General features: G+C 39.2%; 1 protein-coding gene across 7 annotated transcripts in view; it reads left to right on the forward strand.

Annotated features, from left to right (window-relative positions):
- Positions 1 to 17261, forward strand: part of ERBIN (erbb2 interacting protein) — a 170254-nt gene that overhangs the window by 56242 nt on the left and 96751 nt on the right. For all 7 annotated transcript variants that reach the window (XM_064272670.1, XM_064272665.1, XM_064272682.1 and 4 more), the window contains 2 exons: positions 4228 to 4425; positions 15601 to 15718. In XM_064272670.1, coding sequence (XP_064128740.1) covers positions 4237 to 4425; positions 15601 to 15718 — 307 coding nt within the window. In that variant the 5' untranslated portion in view covers positions 4228 to 4236. The remainder of the gene's footprint in view (positions 1 to 4227; positions 4426 to 15600; positions 15719 to 17261) is intronic.

A 17261-nucleotide genomic window follows, 5' to 3' on the forward strand; every position in this document is an offset into this window, starting at 1 on the left:
GTGAGGACTTTTATTTCTCTAGGATATATTCCAAGGAGTGAGATTGCTGGATTTTAAGGTAGTTCTATTTTTAGTTTTTTTAAGGAAGCGCCAAATTGGTTCCCAAAGTGGTTGCACCATTTGACATTCCCAGCAGCAGTGTGTTAGTGTTCCAGTCTCTCTACAACCTCTCCAACATTTATTATTTTGTGTTTTTTTGGATTAATGCCAGCCTTTTTGGAGTGAGATGGAATCTCATTGTAGTTTTGATTTGCATTTCTCTAATGGCTAATGATCATGAGCATTTCCTCATGTATCTGTTTGCCTCCTGAATGTCTTCTTTGGTGAAGTACCTATTCATATCCTTTGATGACAAACATTTTTAATAAAAATACTTAATGTTTGAAATTCTAATTTCTTTCTGAAACTCTAGAAGAAAAATAATAGTAAAGATCTATTAATATTTGAGTCTTCTTGAGACCTGAGTTCAAGTCTATGTCATTGTATATTGAGAAGCAGTATAGTGCAGTACATAAGAAAGACTCAGTTTATTTATGGAAAAATGGGGTAATAGTACATGCCTTATAAAGTCATAGTGAAAATGAAATGACAGTGTGCATATAGTTTACCTAAGGATCTTAGCACAGTTCCTTGCACATCACCAAAACCCATTGCCATTGAGTTGATTTCAACTCATAGCGACCCGGAAGACAGAGTAGAACTGTCCCAAAGGGCTTCTGAGGCTGTAATCTTTACAGAAGTAGCCTGCCATATCTTTCTCCCATGGAGTGGCCGGTGGGTTCGAACTGCCAACCTTTCAGCTAGCAGCCAAGTGCTTAACCAGTGTGCAACCAGGGCTATTTGCCTTGCACATAGTGATACCTTGAAAGATTGGTTAAGAAAGTCAGGTTTTTAAGACGATTGCAAGGGATATACTTACCCTGCTTTAGAAGAGTTGTCAAACACTTTAAGAATGTTGTATAATTTGAATTAGAAAAGTTAGCCAGGTTGGAGCCTGAGGTAAAAGGAAATATCAATACTGATCCTGTCTTTATTTAAAAATTGGACTTTTTTTTTTTTCCTGAATGGGTTATTTTGCAGTAGTACTGATATTTTAGGAAAGATTGTGTTAAAGTATTATTTCTTTCCTTTAGTGAGTGTTTTGGTGCCCCTGGTGCTAGCCTTTCTAGTGTAAAGCTGGTCCTGGCTCTGGTTAGAAGTAATCTAATAGAATCGTCTGCCTAGGGGAAGTAGTTATCATTATACACTCAAAGAATTGATTACATTATCAATAATTCTTACCTGTTGAAGTAGGCCTTTCTCCCCTAATATAGCCGTCAGCTCCTTGGAGTTGCCTATATACATACTTTGTATGCTTAATAAAATTGTTGTTGTTGTTAGCTGCTGTCAAGTTGGTGTTTGACTCATGGCAACCCCATGACTTACAAAATAGAAATGCTCCATAGGGTTTTCGTGGCTGTAATCTCTATGGAAGCAGATCACTAGGCCTTCCTTCTGCAGAGCCACTGTGAGGGTTCGAACCACCAACCTTTATTTTGTTTAGCAGCTGATTGCAAACTGCCTGCACCGCCCCGGTTCTTTTAATAAAATTGTTACTTGAGAATTTTCACTAATTCAGAATTGGCCTCTTATGAGCCAAGATAGTTTGGAATAATGAGGTCTTTATTTAATCAGTTTTTTGTCCACTGTGTATACTTTAAACAAATCTAAGGCCCATAAGCCCTTTGGAAAAATTATAAGGCCAATATTTAAGTGAAACACAGTATACATGAGAGTGAAGTAGATTGGAATTTTTAAAATTTTTATTGTGTTTCAGGTTAAAGTTTACACAGCAAATTAGTTTCTCATTAAACAATACACATTTTGTTTTGTGACATTGGTTGCCAACGCTGCAATGTGTCAACACTCTCCCCTTCTTGAACTTGGGGTTGTCATTTCCGTTTGTTCAGTTTTCTAGTCCCCTCCTGCCTTCTGGTCCTTGCCCCTGGGCTGGTGTGCCCATTTAGTCTCTGTTACTGTTTTATTAAAAAAACCAAACCCAGTGCCGTAGATTCCGACTCATAGCAACCCTATAGGACAGATCAGAACTGCCCCATAGAGTTTCCAAGGAGTGCCTGGCGGATTCGAACTGCCGACCCTTTGGATAGCAGCTGTGGCACTTAACCACTACACCACCAGGGTTTCCTACTGCTTTATAGGCCTGTCTAATCTTTGGCTGAAGTGTGACTCTCAGGAGTGACTTCAGTACAGAATGGAAAGGATGCCTGGGGGCCGTACTCTTGGGGTTTCTCCAGTCTGTGTCAGAGCAGTAAGTCTGGTCTTTTTTTGTGTGTGAGTTTGAATTTTGTTCTACATTTTTTCCAGCTGTGTCTAGGACCCTCTGTTATGATCTCTGTCACAGCAGTCGGCGGTGGTAGCCAGGCAGTATCTAGTTGTGCTGACCTCAGTCTGGTAGAGACTGTGGTAGTTGTGGTCCAGCAGTCCATGGGGCTAATCTTTTCCCTTGTGTTTTTGGTTTCTTCAATCTCCCTTGCTCCAAATGGCGTGGGATCAGTAGACATATGTTAGATGACCGCTCACAAGCTTTTAAGACCCCAGATGCTACTCCTCAAAGCAGGATGTAGAACATTTTCTTAATAAACTATGTCATGCCAACTGAGCTAGGTGTCCCCAGCCCTCAACCCAGAGACTGGAATTTTATGTGGGAGAGTCATAGGAATGCTAAAGGATAATTGGATCCCTGATAACTAATTAGGAAGATCTGAAAATATCTTTGTGTTTCAAATTCCTAATCAGAAATGCACATCATCAAGTTCTTAAGAAACAAAGTACTCATTTTTTTTCCCTTTTAATTTTATTTTACTTAGGTGAAAGTTTACAGCCCAAGTTAGTTTCTCATTCAAAAATTTATACACATACTGTTTGTGACATTGGTCGCAGTCCCCACAATGTGACAGCAGTCTTCTGCTTTCCACTCCAGGTTCCCTGTTTCCATTTGCCTACTATTCCTGTCCCTTCCTGCCTTCTCCTCTTGCTTTTGGGTGGGAGTTGGCCATTTGGTGTCATACATTTGATTGAAGAGAAGCACGTTTCTCACGTATGTTACTCTTTGTTTTATAGGACTGTCTTATCTTTGTCTGGAAAGTGGGCTTTGGAGAGTGGTTTCATTTCTGAGTTAACTGTGTCCAGGGACCATAGTCTCAGGGATTCACCTAGTCTCTGTGAGACCAGTAAATCTGGTCTCTTTTTGTGAATTTGAGTTTTGTTCTACATTCTTCTCCTGCTCTGTCCTTTATTGTGATCCCAGTCAGAGGGTTCGGTGGTGGTAGCAGGTCACCATCTAGTTCTTCTGGGCTCAGGCTGGTGGAGGCTATAGTTCATGTGGTCCATTAGTCCTTGGGACTAATATTTTCCTTGTGTCTTTGATTTTCTTCATTTTCCTTTGCTCCAGATGTGATGGGACTAATAGATGTGTCTTAGATGGCCTTTTACAAGCTTTTAAGACCCCAGATGCTACTCACTAAAGTAGGGTGTAGAACATTTTCTTTATGAACTATGTTATGCCAATTGACGTATATGTCCCCTCAAGACCTATGGTTCCCAGCCCTCAGCTCCAGTAACTTGGTCCCCCTGAATGTATCTAGGAAACTTTTATGACTTTGCTTTGATTAAGTTGTGCTGACTTCCCCTGTATTGTATATTGTCCTTCCCTACACCAGTGTTGACACTTGTCTACTGTTTGTTAGCGATTTCCCCTCCACTTCTCTTCCCACCCTTGTAACCGTCAAAGAATGTTTTTTTGTGTGTGTGAACCTTTTCTTGAGTTTTTATCATAGTGCTGTCATGCAATATTTGTCCTTCCGTGATTGACTTATTTCACTCAACATAATGCCCTCCAGATTCATCCGTGTTGTAAGATGTAAGAAACAGAGTACTCTTAAGCAGAAATTGAAGAGAAACCTTTTTTTGTATTAGGGTTTTTCCTTTTGAGAGCTAATAAGCAGACTCATAAAACACTGTTTCCTTTAGAAGCATATAGTTACTTTACAGATTATTTTGTAAAGTTTTTAAGTACATAATAGATACAAATTTGGATATTAAAACAATGTTAAATGTATTCCATTGTGTTTGTGTTTAGCTGTGATATTTGAATTGGAATAATTTATTCAGAAAAATTGTTAGAAAGTGTATGTTTTAATTACATTGATTTTTATTTGAATATTGCAGTGTCTAAAAATGACTACAAAACGAAGTTTGTTTGTGCGGCTGGTACCATGTCGTTGCCTACGAGGGGAAGAGGAGACAGTAACTACTTTGGATTATTCGCATTGCAGTTTGGAACAGGTTCCCAAAGAGATTTTTACTTTTGAGAAAACGTTGGAGGAGCTCTATTTAGATGCTAATCAGATTGAAGAGCTTCCAAAGGTATGTTAATATTGTCTTTCAAGAATTACCTTTAGTTATTTTTATGTTTATTTTAGAATAGAGATATGATATTCTTAATGTTGCCATAATGTTGTCTATCTGTATTTGTGTGTTGTCTCCCATTTTTTAAATTTTGTCTTAGGGTTTCAGCACAGTTCAAGTTTTTTAAAATAGATTTAAAAAAAAATCTTTATTTCTTGGAGTTAATTGCATGCATACTCATTCAAATTACTTAAAATTTCGTATATGACTCTAATTGTGTTATTGCAACTGTTGTTGTTAGGTGCCTCGAGTTGGTTCTGACTCATAGCGACCCTATGCACAACAGAACGAAACACTGCCCGGTCCTGAGCTATCCTTACAATCGTTATGCTTGAGCTCGTTGTTGCAGCCACTGTGTCAATCCACCTCGTTGAGGGTCTTCTTCTTTTCCGCTGACCTTGTACTCTGCCAAGCATGATGCCCTTCCCCAGGGACTGATCCCTCCTGACAACATGCCCAAAGTATGTAAGATGCAGTCTCGCCATCCTTGCCTCTAAGGAGCATTCTGCTTGTATTTCTTCCAAGACAGATTTGTTCGTTTTTTTGGCAGTCCATGGTATATTCAATATTCTTTGCCAACACCACAATTCAAAGGCATCAACTCTTCTTCAGTCTTCCTTATTCTTTGTCTAGCTTTCACATGCATATGATGTGATTGAAAATACCATGGCTTGGGTCAGGTGCATCTTAGTCTTCAGGGTGACATCTTTGCTCTTCAACACTTTGAAGAGGTCCTTTGCAGCAGATTTGCCCAATGCAGTGTGTCTTTTGATTTCTTGACTGCTGCGTCCATGGGTGTTGATTGTGGATCCAAGTAAAATGAAATCCTTGACAACTTCAGTCTTTTCTCCGTTTATCATGATGTTGCTCATTGGTCCAGTTGTGAGGATTTTTGTTTTCTTTATGTTGAGGCGGAATCCATACTGAAGGCTGTGGTCTTTGATCTTCATTAGTAAGTGCTTCAAGTCCTCTTCACTTTCAGCAAGCAAGGTTGTGTCATCTGCATAATGCAGGTTGTTAATGAGTCTTCCTCCAATCCTGAATGCCCCGTTCTTCTTCATATAGTCCAGCTTCTTGGATTATTTGTTCAGTATACAGATTAAATAAGTATGGTGTAAGAATACAACGCTGACGCACACCTTTCTTGACTTTAAACCAATCAGTATCCCCTTGTTCTGTCTGAACAACTGCTTCTTGATCTATGTAAAGGTTCCTCATGAGCACATTTAAGTGTTCTGGAATTCCCATTCTTCGCAGTGTTATCCATACTTTGTTATCATCCACACAGTCGAATGCTTCTGCATAGTCAATAAAACACAGGTAAACATCCTTCTGGTATTCTCTGCTTTTAGCCAGGATCCATCTGACATCAGCAGTGATATCCCTGGTTCCACGTCCTCATCTGAAACTGGCCTGAATTTCTCACAGTTCCCTGTCAATATACTGCTGCAGCTGTTTTTGAATGATCGTCAGCAAAATTTTGCTTGCGTGTGATATTAATGATACTGTTCTATAATTTCCACATTCGGTTGGATCACCTTTCTTGGAAATAGGCATAAATACGGATCTCTTCCATGCAGTTGGCCAGGAAGCTGTCTTCCGTATTTCTTGGCATAGACTAGTGAGCATCTCCAGCACTGCATCTGTTTGTTGAAACATCTCAACTGATATCCCATCAATTCCTGGAGCCTTGTTTTTTGCCAGTGCCTTCAGAGCAGCTTGGACTTCTTCCTTCAGTACCATCGGTTCCTGATCATATACCACCTCTTGAAATGGTTGAATATCGCCTAATTCTTTTTGGTATAATGACTCTGTGTATTCCTTCCACCTTCTTTTGATGCTTCCTGCGTTGTTTAGTATTTTCCCCATGGAAACCTTCACTATTGCGACTCAAGGCTTGAAGTTTTTCTTCAGTTCTTTCAGCTTGAGAAACGCCAAGTGTGTTCTTCCCTTTTGGTTTTCCATCTCCAGCTCTTTGCACGTGTCATTATAATACTTTACTTTGTCTTCTCAAGCCGCCTTTTGAAATCTTCTGTTCAGTTCTTTTACTTCATGAATTCTTCCTTTTGCTTTAGCTGCTTGACGCTCAAGAGCAAGTTTCAGAGTCTCCTCTGACATCCATCTTGGTCTTTTCTTTCTTTCCTGTCTTTTCAGTGACCTCTTGCTTTCTTCATGGATGATGTCCTTGATGTCATTCCACAACTCGTCTGGTCTTCGGTCACTAGTGTTCAATGCGTCAAATCTGTTCTTGATATGGTCTATAAATTCAGATGGGATATACTCAAAGTTATATTTTGGCTCTTGTGGACTTGCTCTGATTTTCTTCAGTTTCAACTTGAACTTGCATATGAGCAGTTGATGGTCTCTTCTACAGTCAGCCTCTGGCCTTGTTCTGACTGATGATGTTGAGGTTTTCCATCGTCTCTTTCCACAGATGTAGTGAATTTGATTTCTGTGTGTTCCATCTGGCGAGGTCCATGCGTATAGTCGCCGTTTATGTTGGTGAAAGAAGGTATTTGCAATGAAGAAGTTGTTGGTCTTGGCAAAATTCTATCATTTGATCTCCTGCATTATTTCTGTCACCAAGGCCGTATTTTCCAACTACTGATCCTTCTTTGTTTGCAACTTGTGCATTCCAATCACCAGTAATTATCAATGCATCTTGATGGCATGCTCGATCAATTTCAGACTGCAGCAGCTGATAAAAATCTTCTAGTGGCCCTAGTAGTTGGTGTGTAAATTTGAATAATAGTTGTATTAGCTGGTCTTCCTTGTAGGTGTATGGATATTATCCTATCACTGACAGCGTTGTACTTCAGGATAGATCTTGAAATGTTCTTTTTTACGATGAATGCAACAGCATTCCTCTTCGAGTTGTCGTTCCCAGCATAGTAGACTGTATGATTGTCTGATTCAAAACGGCCAATGCCAGTCCATTTCAGCTCACTAATGCCTAGAATATCAATGTTTATGCGTTCCATTTCATTTTTGACGATTTCCAATTTTCCTAGATTCATAGTTCGTACATTCCGGGTTCTCATTATTAATGGATGTTTGCAGCTGTTTCTTCTCATTTTGAGTCGTGCCACATTAGCAAATGAAGGTCCCGAAAGCTTTAGTCCATCCATGTCATTAAGGTCGACTCTATTTTGAGGAGGCAGCTTTTCCTTAGTCATCTTTTAAGTGTCTTCCAACCTGGGGGGCTCTTCTTCCAGCACTATATCAGACGATGTTCTGCTGCTATTCATAAGGTTTTCACTGGCTAATGATTTTCAGACGTAGACTGCTGGGTCCTTCTTCCTAGTCTGTCTTAGTCTGGAAGCTCAGCTGAAACCTGCCCTCCATGGGTGACCCTGCTGGTATCTGAATACCGGTGGCTTAGCTTCCAGCATGACAGCAACACACAAGCCCCCAGAGTACAACAAACTGACAGACACGTGGGGGTTATTGCAACTTGGGTAAATTAAGAAAACTACATTATCTGCAGCTACTAGACTTAAGTAGTCAAAAAAATGAAATTATTTTTCCCTAGTTTTCGTAAGTTATAATAATAGCTAGTTGTTTTTAGTTGCCATAACTCATGGTTACCCCATGCAGAACAGAATGAAGCGCTGCCAAGTTCTTCACTGTCCCCAGGACTGGTTGCAGATTGGTCTGTTGTGATCCATAAGGCTTTCGTTGACTTATTTTTAGATGTAGATAGGTAAACTTTTCTTTCTAGTCTTAGTCTAGAAGCTCCACTGTTGTAACATTTGTTGTCGTCATTAGGTGCTGTCAGGTTGGTTCCAACTCACAGAGACTCAATATACAACAGAATGAAATGCTGCCTGGTCCTGCACCACCCTCACAATGGGCTTAAGCCCATTGTTGCAGCCATGTTGGCAGTTCATCTCATCGAGGGTCTTCCTCTTTTTTACTGACCCTCTACCAAGCGTGATGTTCTCCAGGGCCTAGTCCCTCTTGATAACAGGTCCAAAATATGTGAGATGAAGTCTCACCATCCTTGCTTCTAAGGAGCATTCTGGCTGTACTTCTTCCAAGACATACTTGTTCATTTGTTACATCATAGCAACATGAAAGTCTCCAGTTACAGATAGGTGGTGGCTGCACATGAGGTGCATTGGCTTATAATCAAACCCAGGTCTTCCTTATGGAAGGCGAGAATTCTACTTCTTCACCACTGAATGCCCCATAATAACAGCTAACACTTTTCTAATTATCTTAGTTATATTATGTCACTTATTGCTCAAAACAACCCTATGAGGTACATGCTAATATATTTCCATTTTCAGATGAGAAGAGTGGGACACAGAGGTTAAATACTTTGCCCAAGATCACACAGCTGTTAAGTGGCAGAACTGGCATTCAAACCTAGGCAGTCTTAATGGTGCAGTACACTGCCTCATCACTGTATTTTTGCCTTTAATCTTTATGTAGTACTGTATACCATGTAGAGCTTTTTTTAAAAATAATTTTTATTGTGCTTTAAGTGAATGTTTACAAATCAAGTCAGTTTCTCACATATAAACTTACATACAACTTACTACATACTCCCATTTACTCTCCCCCTAATGAGTCAGCCCACTCCCTCCTTCCAGTCTCGCCTTTCGTGACCATTTTGCCAGTTTCTAACCCCCTCTACCCTCCCATCTCCCCTCTAGACAGGAAATGCCAACACAGTCTCAAGTGTCCACCTGATACAAGTAGCTCACTTCTCATCAGCATCTCTCTCCAACCCATTGTCCAGTCCAATCCATGTCTGATGACTTGTTTTCAGGAATGGTTCCTGTCCTGGGCCAACAGAAGTTCTGGGGACCATGACTACTGGGATTCTTCTAGTCTTAGTCAGACCATTAAGTATGGTCTTTTTATGAGAATTTGGGGTCTGTATCCCACTGTTCTTCTGCTCCCTCAGGGGTTCTCTGTCGTGCTCCCTGTCAGGGCAGTCATCGGCTGTGGCTGGGCGCCGTCTAGTTCTTCTGGTCTCAGGATGATGTAAGTCTCTAGTTCATGTGGCCGTTTCTGTCTCTTGAGCTCATAATTATCTTGTGACCTTGGTGTTCTTCATTCTCCTTTGATCCAGGTGGGTTGAGACCAATTGATGCATCTTAGATGGCCGCTTGTTAGCATTTAAGACCCCAGACGCTACCATTTAGAGCTTTCTTTAAAAAAAGATAGGAATTATCTTGAATGAAAAACTAAGTAAAACCTTGTGTTACTTGTTTTTATTTAACAGTTATTTTCCCCCCTTAGTTCTTGTTGTTGTTAGGTACCATTGAGTTGGCTCTGACTCACAGTGACCGTATGCAGAACAGAATGAAACACTGCCCTGTCCTGTGCTATCCTCACAATCATATGTTATGCTTGCGCCCATTGTTGCAGCCACTGTGTCAGTCCATCTTGTTAAGGGTCTTCCTCTGTTTCGCTTACCATCTACTTTAACAAGCATGATGTCCTCGAGGGACTGGTCATTCCTGATAACATGTCCAAAGTATATGAGACAGCATCTTGCCATCTTTGCTTCTAAGGAACATTCTGGTACTTCTTTGAAGACAGATTTGTTTGTTCTTCTGGCAATCTCTGAGGTAGTCAGTATTCTTTGCCAACACCATCATTCAAACCATCAATTCTTCTTTGGTCTTCCATATTCATTGTCCACTTTCACACACATATGAGGCAATTGAAAATACCACAGCTTGGGTCAGGCGCATTATCTTAGGCTTGGTTCTCTAGAGAAGCAAAACCGGTAAAGCATATAAATATATATAGAGAGAGATTTATATCATAGAAACGGCTCACATGATTGTAAAGGCTGAAAAATCCCAAGTCCTTGGATTAGGATAGAGGCTTCTCCCAATTTATGTAGCTGCAGGGGCTGGTGAACTCAAGATTGGCAGGCAGGAAAGCAGGGCCCTTGCTCACAGGCTGTGAATAGCGATGAATGCCAAGATTGGCAAGCAGGACCGCAAGGCTTTCTCTTGATTCTCGTAGCTGCAGGGGCTAGTGAACCCAAGATCGGTAGGTCGGAGAGCAGGGCTTTGCTCACAGGCTGTGAAGATCCATGGATCCCAAGATCAGCTGATAGCTGAAGTCCCGAGAACCGGAGGTCAGATGAACAGGCAGTTGAGCGCTCCAAAGCGAGCAAAAAGCCAGAATGTCTGCTCATATTCAGATATGGGCCACACCCCCAAAGAAACTCCCTTTCAGCTGGTTTGCTACTTAACAGCAGATCCCAGCATGGGGTTGATCACATATGAACACTGAGAATCACGGCCCAGCCAAGTTGACACAATCTTAACCATCACAGTCCACCCCTTGTCAACTTGGCATATGTACACATCTCCTTAAACCATACATAATCTCTGAATAAAGGCAATTATGAAGTCATACTTGTGCCTAACATAATATAACTTACATGCGTACAACCGAAAACACACTAACCCCATTTATATCTTATCTTTTATAAGTAAAAAAATGAAAGTACTTGGTGCACACATGCAAAGCAGAAATACAATTACAGTCCTTGTTTCTGCAATTGGTCACGTAAGTGTAACTGGTATTTAGAACTACCTTCTTCCACCACTCATTCTGTATTCGCTTTGCCCTCAGCAAGCACCTCACCTGGCCGTGGTTCTTTACCTGGTAGTGTGACCCAAACCTTCATTCCTGAAGGTAGTCATGTTGGAATTGGGTTGCTGTAGTTTTCCATTGACTTTAATCACAGAGCATTGTAGTGTTAAGAGATGCTCTAAAGGGATCTCCTGCATTCTGGACACAGCCTTCTTTACCTCCATCGTGTAATACCAGTTCGATTTCCTCTTTTCAGTATGTACATTAATGATAAAAAGTAGCCATCTATATATGAAATAGACATGGTTCTGAAAAGTTGCTACTTTCCATAATATACCGTATACCCTTTTCTATTGATGTACAATTATGTAATTGATGGTAAAGTGTCTATTTAGTCCTCACATCGTAATTTTGTTGTTAAACATGTGGGTTTTTTGAGGTAGGATTCTATTTGCTCATTCTTCATTCCCCCCACCCCCGCCCCCACCTCCCAGCCAGCTTTTGTAGAAAAGTTTTTGGAGGACATACTTTTTTTTAATTTTAATTTTTTATTAGGTGAAAGTTTACAGAACAGATTAGTTTTCCCATTTAATCGTTTGTACAAAAACTGTTCCATGACATTGGTTTCATTTCCCACAATGTGTCAGCATCCTCTCCATTTCTGTCCTAGGTTACCTATTTCCTTTCATCCTGATTTTCTGCCCCTTCCTGCTTTCTCATCTTTGCTTTTGGGTAGGTATTTCCATTTTGATCTCACGTAATTGATTGTTCTAAGGAACACATTACTCTCGGGTGTTATTGCTTTTTATGGACCTGTTTATGGTCTGGCTGAAAGGAGCTTCCGGGAATGGCTTCAGTTCCACTTCAGAAAGGTGTCTTAGGGCCATAATCTCGGGGGTTCCTCCAGTCTGTGTCAGCCCATCAAGTCTGGCCTTTTTTGTGAATTATATTTTTTGCTCTACAATTTTTCTTCTTCTCTGACCAGGACCCTCTGTTGTGATCCTACTTAGAGTGATCTGTAGTGGTTGCCAGGCACCATCTAGTTTTTCTGGTCTGGGGTCATGTAGGCTATGGTTCATGTGGTCCATTAGTCCTTTGGACTAATTGCTCCCTTGAATCTTTGGTTTTCTTCATTATCATTTGCTCTGAATGGGAAGAGACCAATAGTTGTATCTTGAGATGCTCACTGGAAGCTCTAAAGACCCCAGGCACTACTCACCAAAGTAGGATACTGAACTTTGTGTTTATGAACTATCTTGTGCAAATTGAAATAGCTGTCCTCTAAGTCTATATTCTTTCACCTTCTAGCCTAGGAACTTCATCCCACGAGATGTTTGGTCGTATCTAATTAGTTGCCTTGATTGTGGCTGTTGTGTGCTCTATTGTCTGTATTAATATATAAGCAACCCCTACGGTTATGTATGTGGAAATATCCACAACCAAGCCTGTATCTGCAGGTGGGTGTGTTCACTTACACCCTCCCACACTTTTTGGCATACCTGTCTACCTATGTATCCATTCATAAATTAGTGTTTGTTAGTACAATTGTTGCGGGATTGTCTCTGCTATAATAATCACCTCTGTGGCCCTTTGTTCTTGAGTTCCTGTCTATGTCCTCCCATGCATAAGTAGGTCATACATTTCTGAAATCTAGTAACAACAACTAGAGAAATAAAGTTGGTGGACAAGGTTTATTGCCAGGAAATATTCTTTATTATAGTCACTTGATTTCTTTGCTAGGATTTTTCAGTGGCTGTTTTGCCTCTCTCTCTATATATATATGCACTGTTTTCTTTTATTCTGGTAAGTCTGTGTGCAACAAAACACTTGCCATTTCAACCTTCTTCACATGTACGAATTGGTGACGTTAATTAACGTTTATCATGATGTTCAACCATTATCATTATCTATTTTCAAAATTTTCCATCACTCGTAACAGAAGCTCAGTGTCTCCTAAGCAATGGGACTTCTTTTTTTCCTCCCTTCTGCTTGTCCCTAGTAATCACTAATAAACTTTGGTCTTTATAAAGCAAAAAAATCCATTGCCATGGAGTTGACTTGACTCATGGTAACCTCATGTGTTATAGAATAGAACTGCTTCATAGGGTTTTCTTGGTTATAATCTTTATGGAAGTAGATTGCTAGGCCTTTCTTTCTAGTCTGAAAGCTCTGCTGAAACCTGTTTAGCCTCATAGCAACAGACAAGACTCCGCAGATGCATGAGTGGTGGCTGTGCTTGAGGTGTATTGACCAGGAATCCAATCTGGATCCTCCTGCATGGAAGGTGAGAATTCTACCACTGAACCACCACGTCTTATTTCTCCATCTGTTGATGGACACTTTAGGCTGTTTCCACCTTTCAGCTATTGTAAATTGTGCTGTAACGAACATTGGTATAGAAGTATGTTTCCATTCCTGCTTTCAGTTCTTTTGGGTATATACTTAGGAGTGAAATTGCTGAATTAAGGGATAATTCTGTCACTTTTTGAGGAACTGCCAAAATGTTCTCCACAGCAGCTTCACCATTTTACAATCCCACCAGCAATGGATGAGAGTTCCAATTTCTCCACATCTTTGCCAACACCTGTTATTTTCAGTTTTTAATCAAAGCCATCTTAGTGCGTAAAGTGTGATATCTAGTGTAGTTTTGTTTTGCATTTTCCTAGTTGTTAATGACTTTGAACATCTTTTCATGTGGTTATAGGCCACGTGTTTTCCATTGTGAAATGTCTATTTAAGTCCTTTGCCCATTTTTTTAAATTGGGTTGTCTCTTTGTAAGTTGTAAGAGTTTTTTTATGTATTCTTGATATTAAATCCTTATCTGATATATGGTTTCCAAAAATTGTCTCCCATTCTGTAGGCTTTCTCTTCACTTTGTTGATTAAGTCCTTTGATGAAGAAGAGTTTTGAGTTTTGGTGAGGTCCCATTTGTCTTTTTTTTTCTTTTGTCTGTGCTTCTGTTTTTGAAAACTATGGCTTTAGCTCTTATATTTAGGTCTTTGATTCATTTTGAGTTAGTTTTCATATATGGTATGAGGTATGAGTTTAAGTTCATTCTTCTGTTTGTGGAAATCCAGGTGTCCCATACCATTTATTATTGAGATTATTCTTTCTCCCCATTGGATTGGCTTAGCATCCTTGTCAAAAATCAGTTGACCATAGATGTGTAGGTTTATCTCTGGACTCTAAATTCTATTCCATTGGTCTGTATGTCTGTTGTTAGATGAGTATCAGACTGTTTTAATAGCTTTGTAATATGTAATATGTTTTGAGATAAGGAAATGTCAGTCGTCCTATTTTGTTTTTCTATTTTAAGATTGCTTTGGCTATTCAGGGCCCCTTGCTGTACCGTGAAAACCCTGGTGGCATAATGGTTAAGAGCTACAGCTGCTAGCCAAAAGGTCAGCAGTTCAAATCCACCAGGCACTCCTTGGAAACTCTATGGGGCAGTTCTACTCTATCCTGTAGGGTCTCTATGAGCTGGAATTGACTCGAAGGCAACATGTTTGGTTTGGTATTTGCTGTTCCTTATAAATTTGAAGATAGGCTTTTGAATTTCTGCAAAGAAGGCTGTTGGAGTTTTGATGGTTCCTGCATTGAATCTACAGATGCTTTAGATAGAATTAACATCTTAATATCAAGTCTTCTGATCCATGAATATGGTATATCTTTCTATATATTTAGGTCTTTAATTTGTTTCAGAAGTGTTATAGGTTTCAGTATACAAGTCTTTCACTTCCTTGATTAAATTTATTCTTCGGTATATTATTCTTCTAGGTACTATTGTAAATGGAATTGTTTCCTTAACTTCTTCTTCAAATTGCTCATTGCTAATGTATAGAAACTGGACATCTTTGTGTATTGACCTTATATCCTCCTACCTCACTGAATGTATTTATTAACCCTAGTATTTTTCTTGTGGTACTTACCTTCTTAAATCTCACTCTGTTTATCCCTCTTCCCAATTTTCTGTGTTTTATGGAAAATGTAGTGTAACTTTAATTCTAATTATTAGAACCTTTGACCACTGAAAGAGCAGTGTCTTTCAAAGTGTATGTGGAGACCCATTGATAGCTCACAAAAATCAATTCGGTGTGTGTGGCCAGCATTAAAAAAATAATAAAAGTAATTTGGATCATCAGATTTAGCAAATAGAAATATAGGATACTTAGTTAAATTAGAATTTCAGAAAAGCAAGGAATAATTTTTTTTAGTGTGAATGTGTTCCGTACAATATTTAGGAAATAGAAGCTCCAAAGTTTATCATATTTAAGAGCCACTTATTTTTTTGACTACTCAACAGAGAATACAGCCATGTATTTATTCTAAGTGTATTTTGCTCAGGACAGAATTCTGAGGATGTAGACCATTCTTAGTGTTTCAGTTGTATTCAGGTTTCTATTAGCATAACCAGAGCAATAAGAGAACTTCCCTGGTACTTGTGTGTATATGAGTCATTTAGTTTTAATAAGACTGTTTGTTTCTGTAAGAGTCAGGAAATGAAATGATTTCAAGGAAGCTTAAATAGATAATCAAAATCCATTTGTCTCTTTTTTCAATAGCAACTTTTTAACTGTCAGTCTCTACACAAACTGAGTTTGCCAGACAATGATTTAACAACGCTACCAGCATCCATTGCAAATCTCATTAATCTCAGGGAACTGGATGTCAGCAAGAATGGTAAGTTTTTTTCTAACTTTTTGTACTTCGGGTCATGTTACATTATTAAGTTTATACCCTATTTTAACAAATAAAAATATAAAATTAAATGTCAGATTGAAATGTATTATCAAATTAGCTTCATCTGAGAAAAAGTAAAAAGGAACCGGTAGTGTGGTGGTTAAGTGCTTGGCTGCTAACCAGAGGGTTGGCAGTTCAAATCCACCAGCCATTTCACAGGAGAAGGATGAGGCGGTCGTCTTGGAAACACTGTGGGGGAGTTCTACTCTGTCCCATAAGGTCATTATGAGTTGGAATGGACTCCATGGCAATGGATAGTAGTAAAATGCTGTGCATACACGTTATAAATAAGTACAAAATAAAGTTACATATTTATACATGTTTACTGACCTGTTGTTTGTAATGATGAAAAATTAGTAACAACTGCATTTTCCATTGTTGATGTTCTAATGTGATTAGTAAGAAGAATTCATGTATCTCCATCAATACTGACATGAAATGTAGTGTTAAAGGTAAAAAAAAAAAAAAAAAAAATTGTGGAACATTAGAAATGATAAGATCATTTAACAAATATAGGTAGTCCTTGGGTTACAAATGAGGTCTGTTCCTAAGTCTGTCTTTAAGTTGACTTTGTAGGCAATTTGGAATGGGTACATACTCTTCTTATTTAGCGTCAGCCAAATGTTGGTCTTAACACGTAGTGTATGTTGTACCTTTCTATGCGTATGAAATACTTAATAAACACTTCTAAATTGCATGATATTTTCATGAGTGCCACAAAGTAGAATATGAGTTCATTATTATGAACCATTGTATTTAACTCAAATTTTCAATATAATACATTTTATGGCAGTCCGTTCTTAAGTACGAGTTGTCTCTAAGTCAGACGTTTGTAACCCAGGGACTGCCTATTACTTATTGAGAGTCCAGTCTGTACTAAGTAGTCTATTAGGAGCCTGGGTTACAAGTAATAGTCAGGTATAAAAGAACATAACCACTGCCCACGTGGAGTGTTTAGTCTTGTCTTTGTGGTATTATAGTTTGATAGGCATAGAAAAAAAGTATATAAGATACATTCCAGAATGTTAAGCACCTGCCTTGGTAGCAGATGGAACTAGGCATTTGAAATTTTTGGAGTGAGCATGTGTTTTTAATTACAAAAAAAAGAAAGAAAATATCATGAGAATAATTTTTAAATGCTTTGCCCAAAGATCTGCTTTCAACAAACAGTAAATATTAAGTCACATTCAAGTGGTCTTTGGTCCTCATGAAGATCAAAGACCACAGCCTTCAGTATGGGTTGGACTTCAACATAAAGAAAACAAAAATCCTCACAATTGGACCAATGAGCAATATCGTGATAAACGGAGAAAAGGAGGAAGTTGTCAAGGATTTCATTTTACTTGGATCCATGATGAACAGCCATGGAAGCGGCAGTCAAGAAATCAAAAGACACATCGCATTGGGTAAATCTGCTGCAAAGGACCTCTTCAAAGTGCTGAAGAGCAAAGATGTCACCTTGAAGACTAAGGTGCACCTGACC

The sequence above is a fragment of the Loxodonta africana genome, chromosome 2 (genome assembly GCF_030014295.1).
Source record: "Loxodonta africana isolate mLoxAfr1 chromosome 2, mLoxAfr1.hap2, whole genome shotgun sequence".
Lineage (NCBI taxonomy): Eukaryota > Metazoa > Chordata > Mammalia > Proboscidea > Elephantidae > Loxodonta > Loxodonta africana.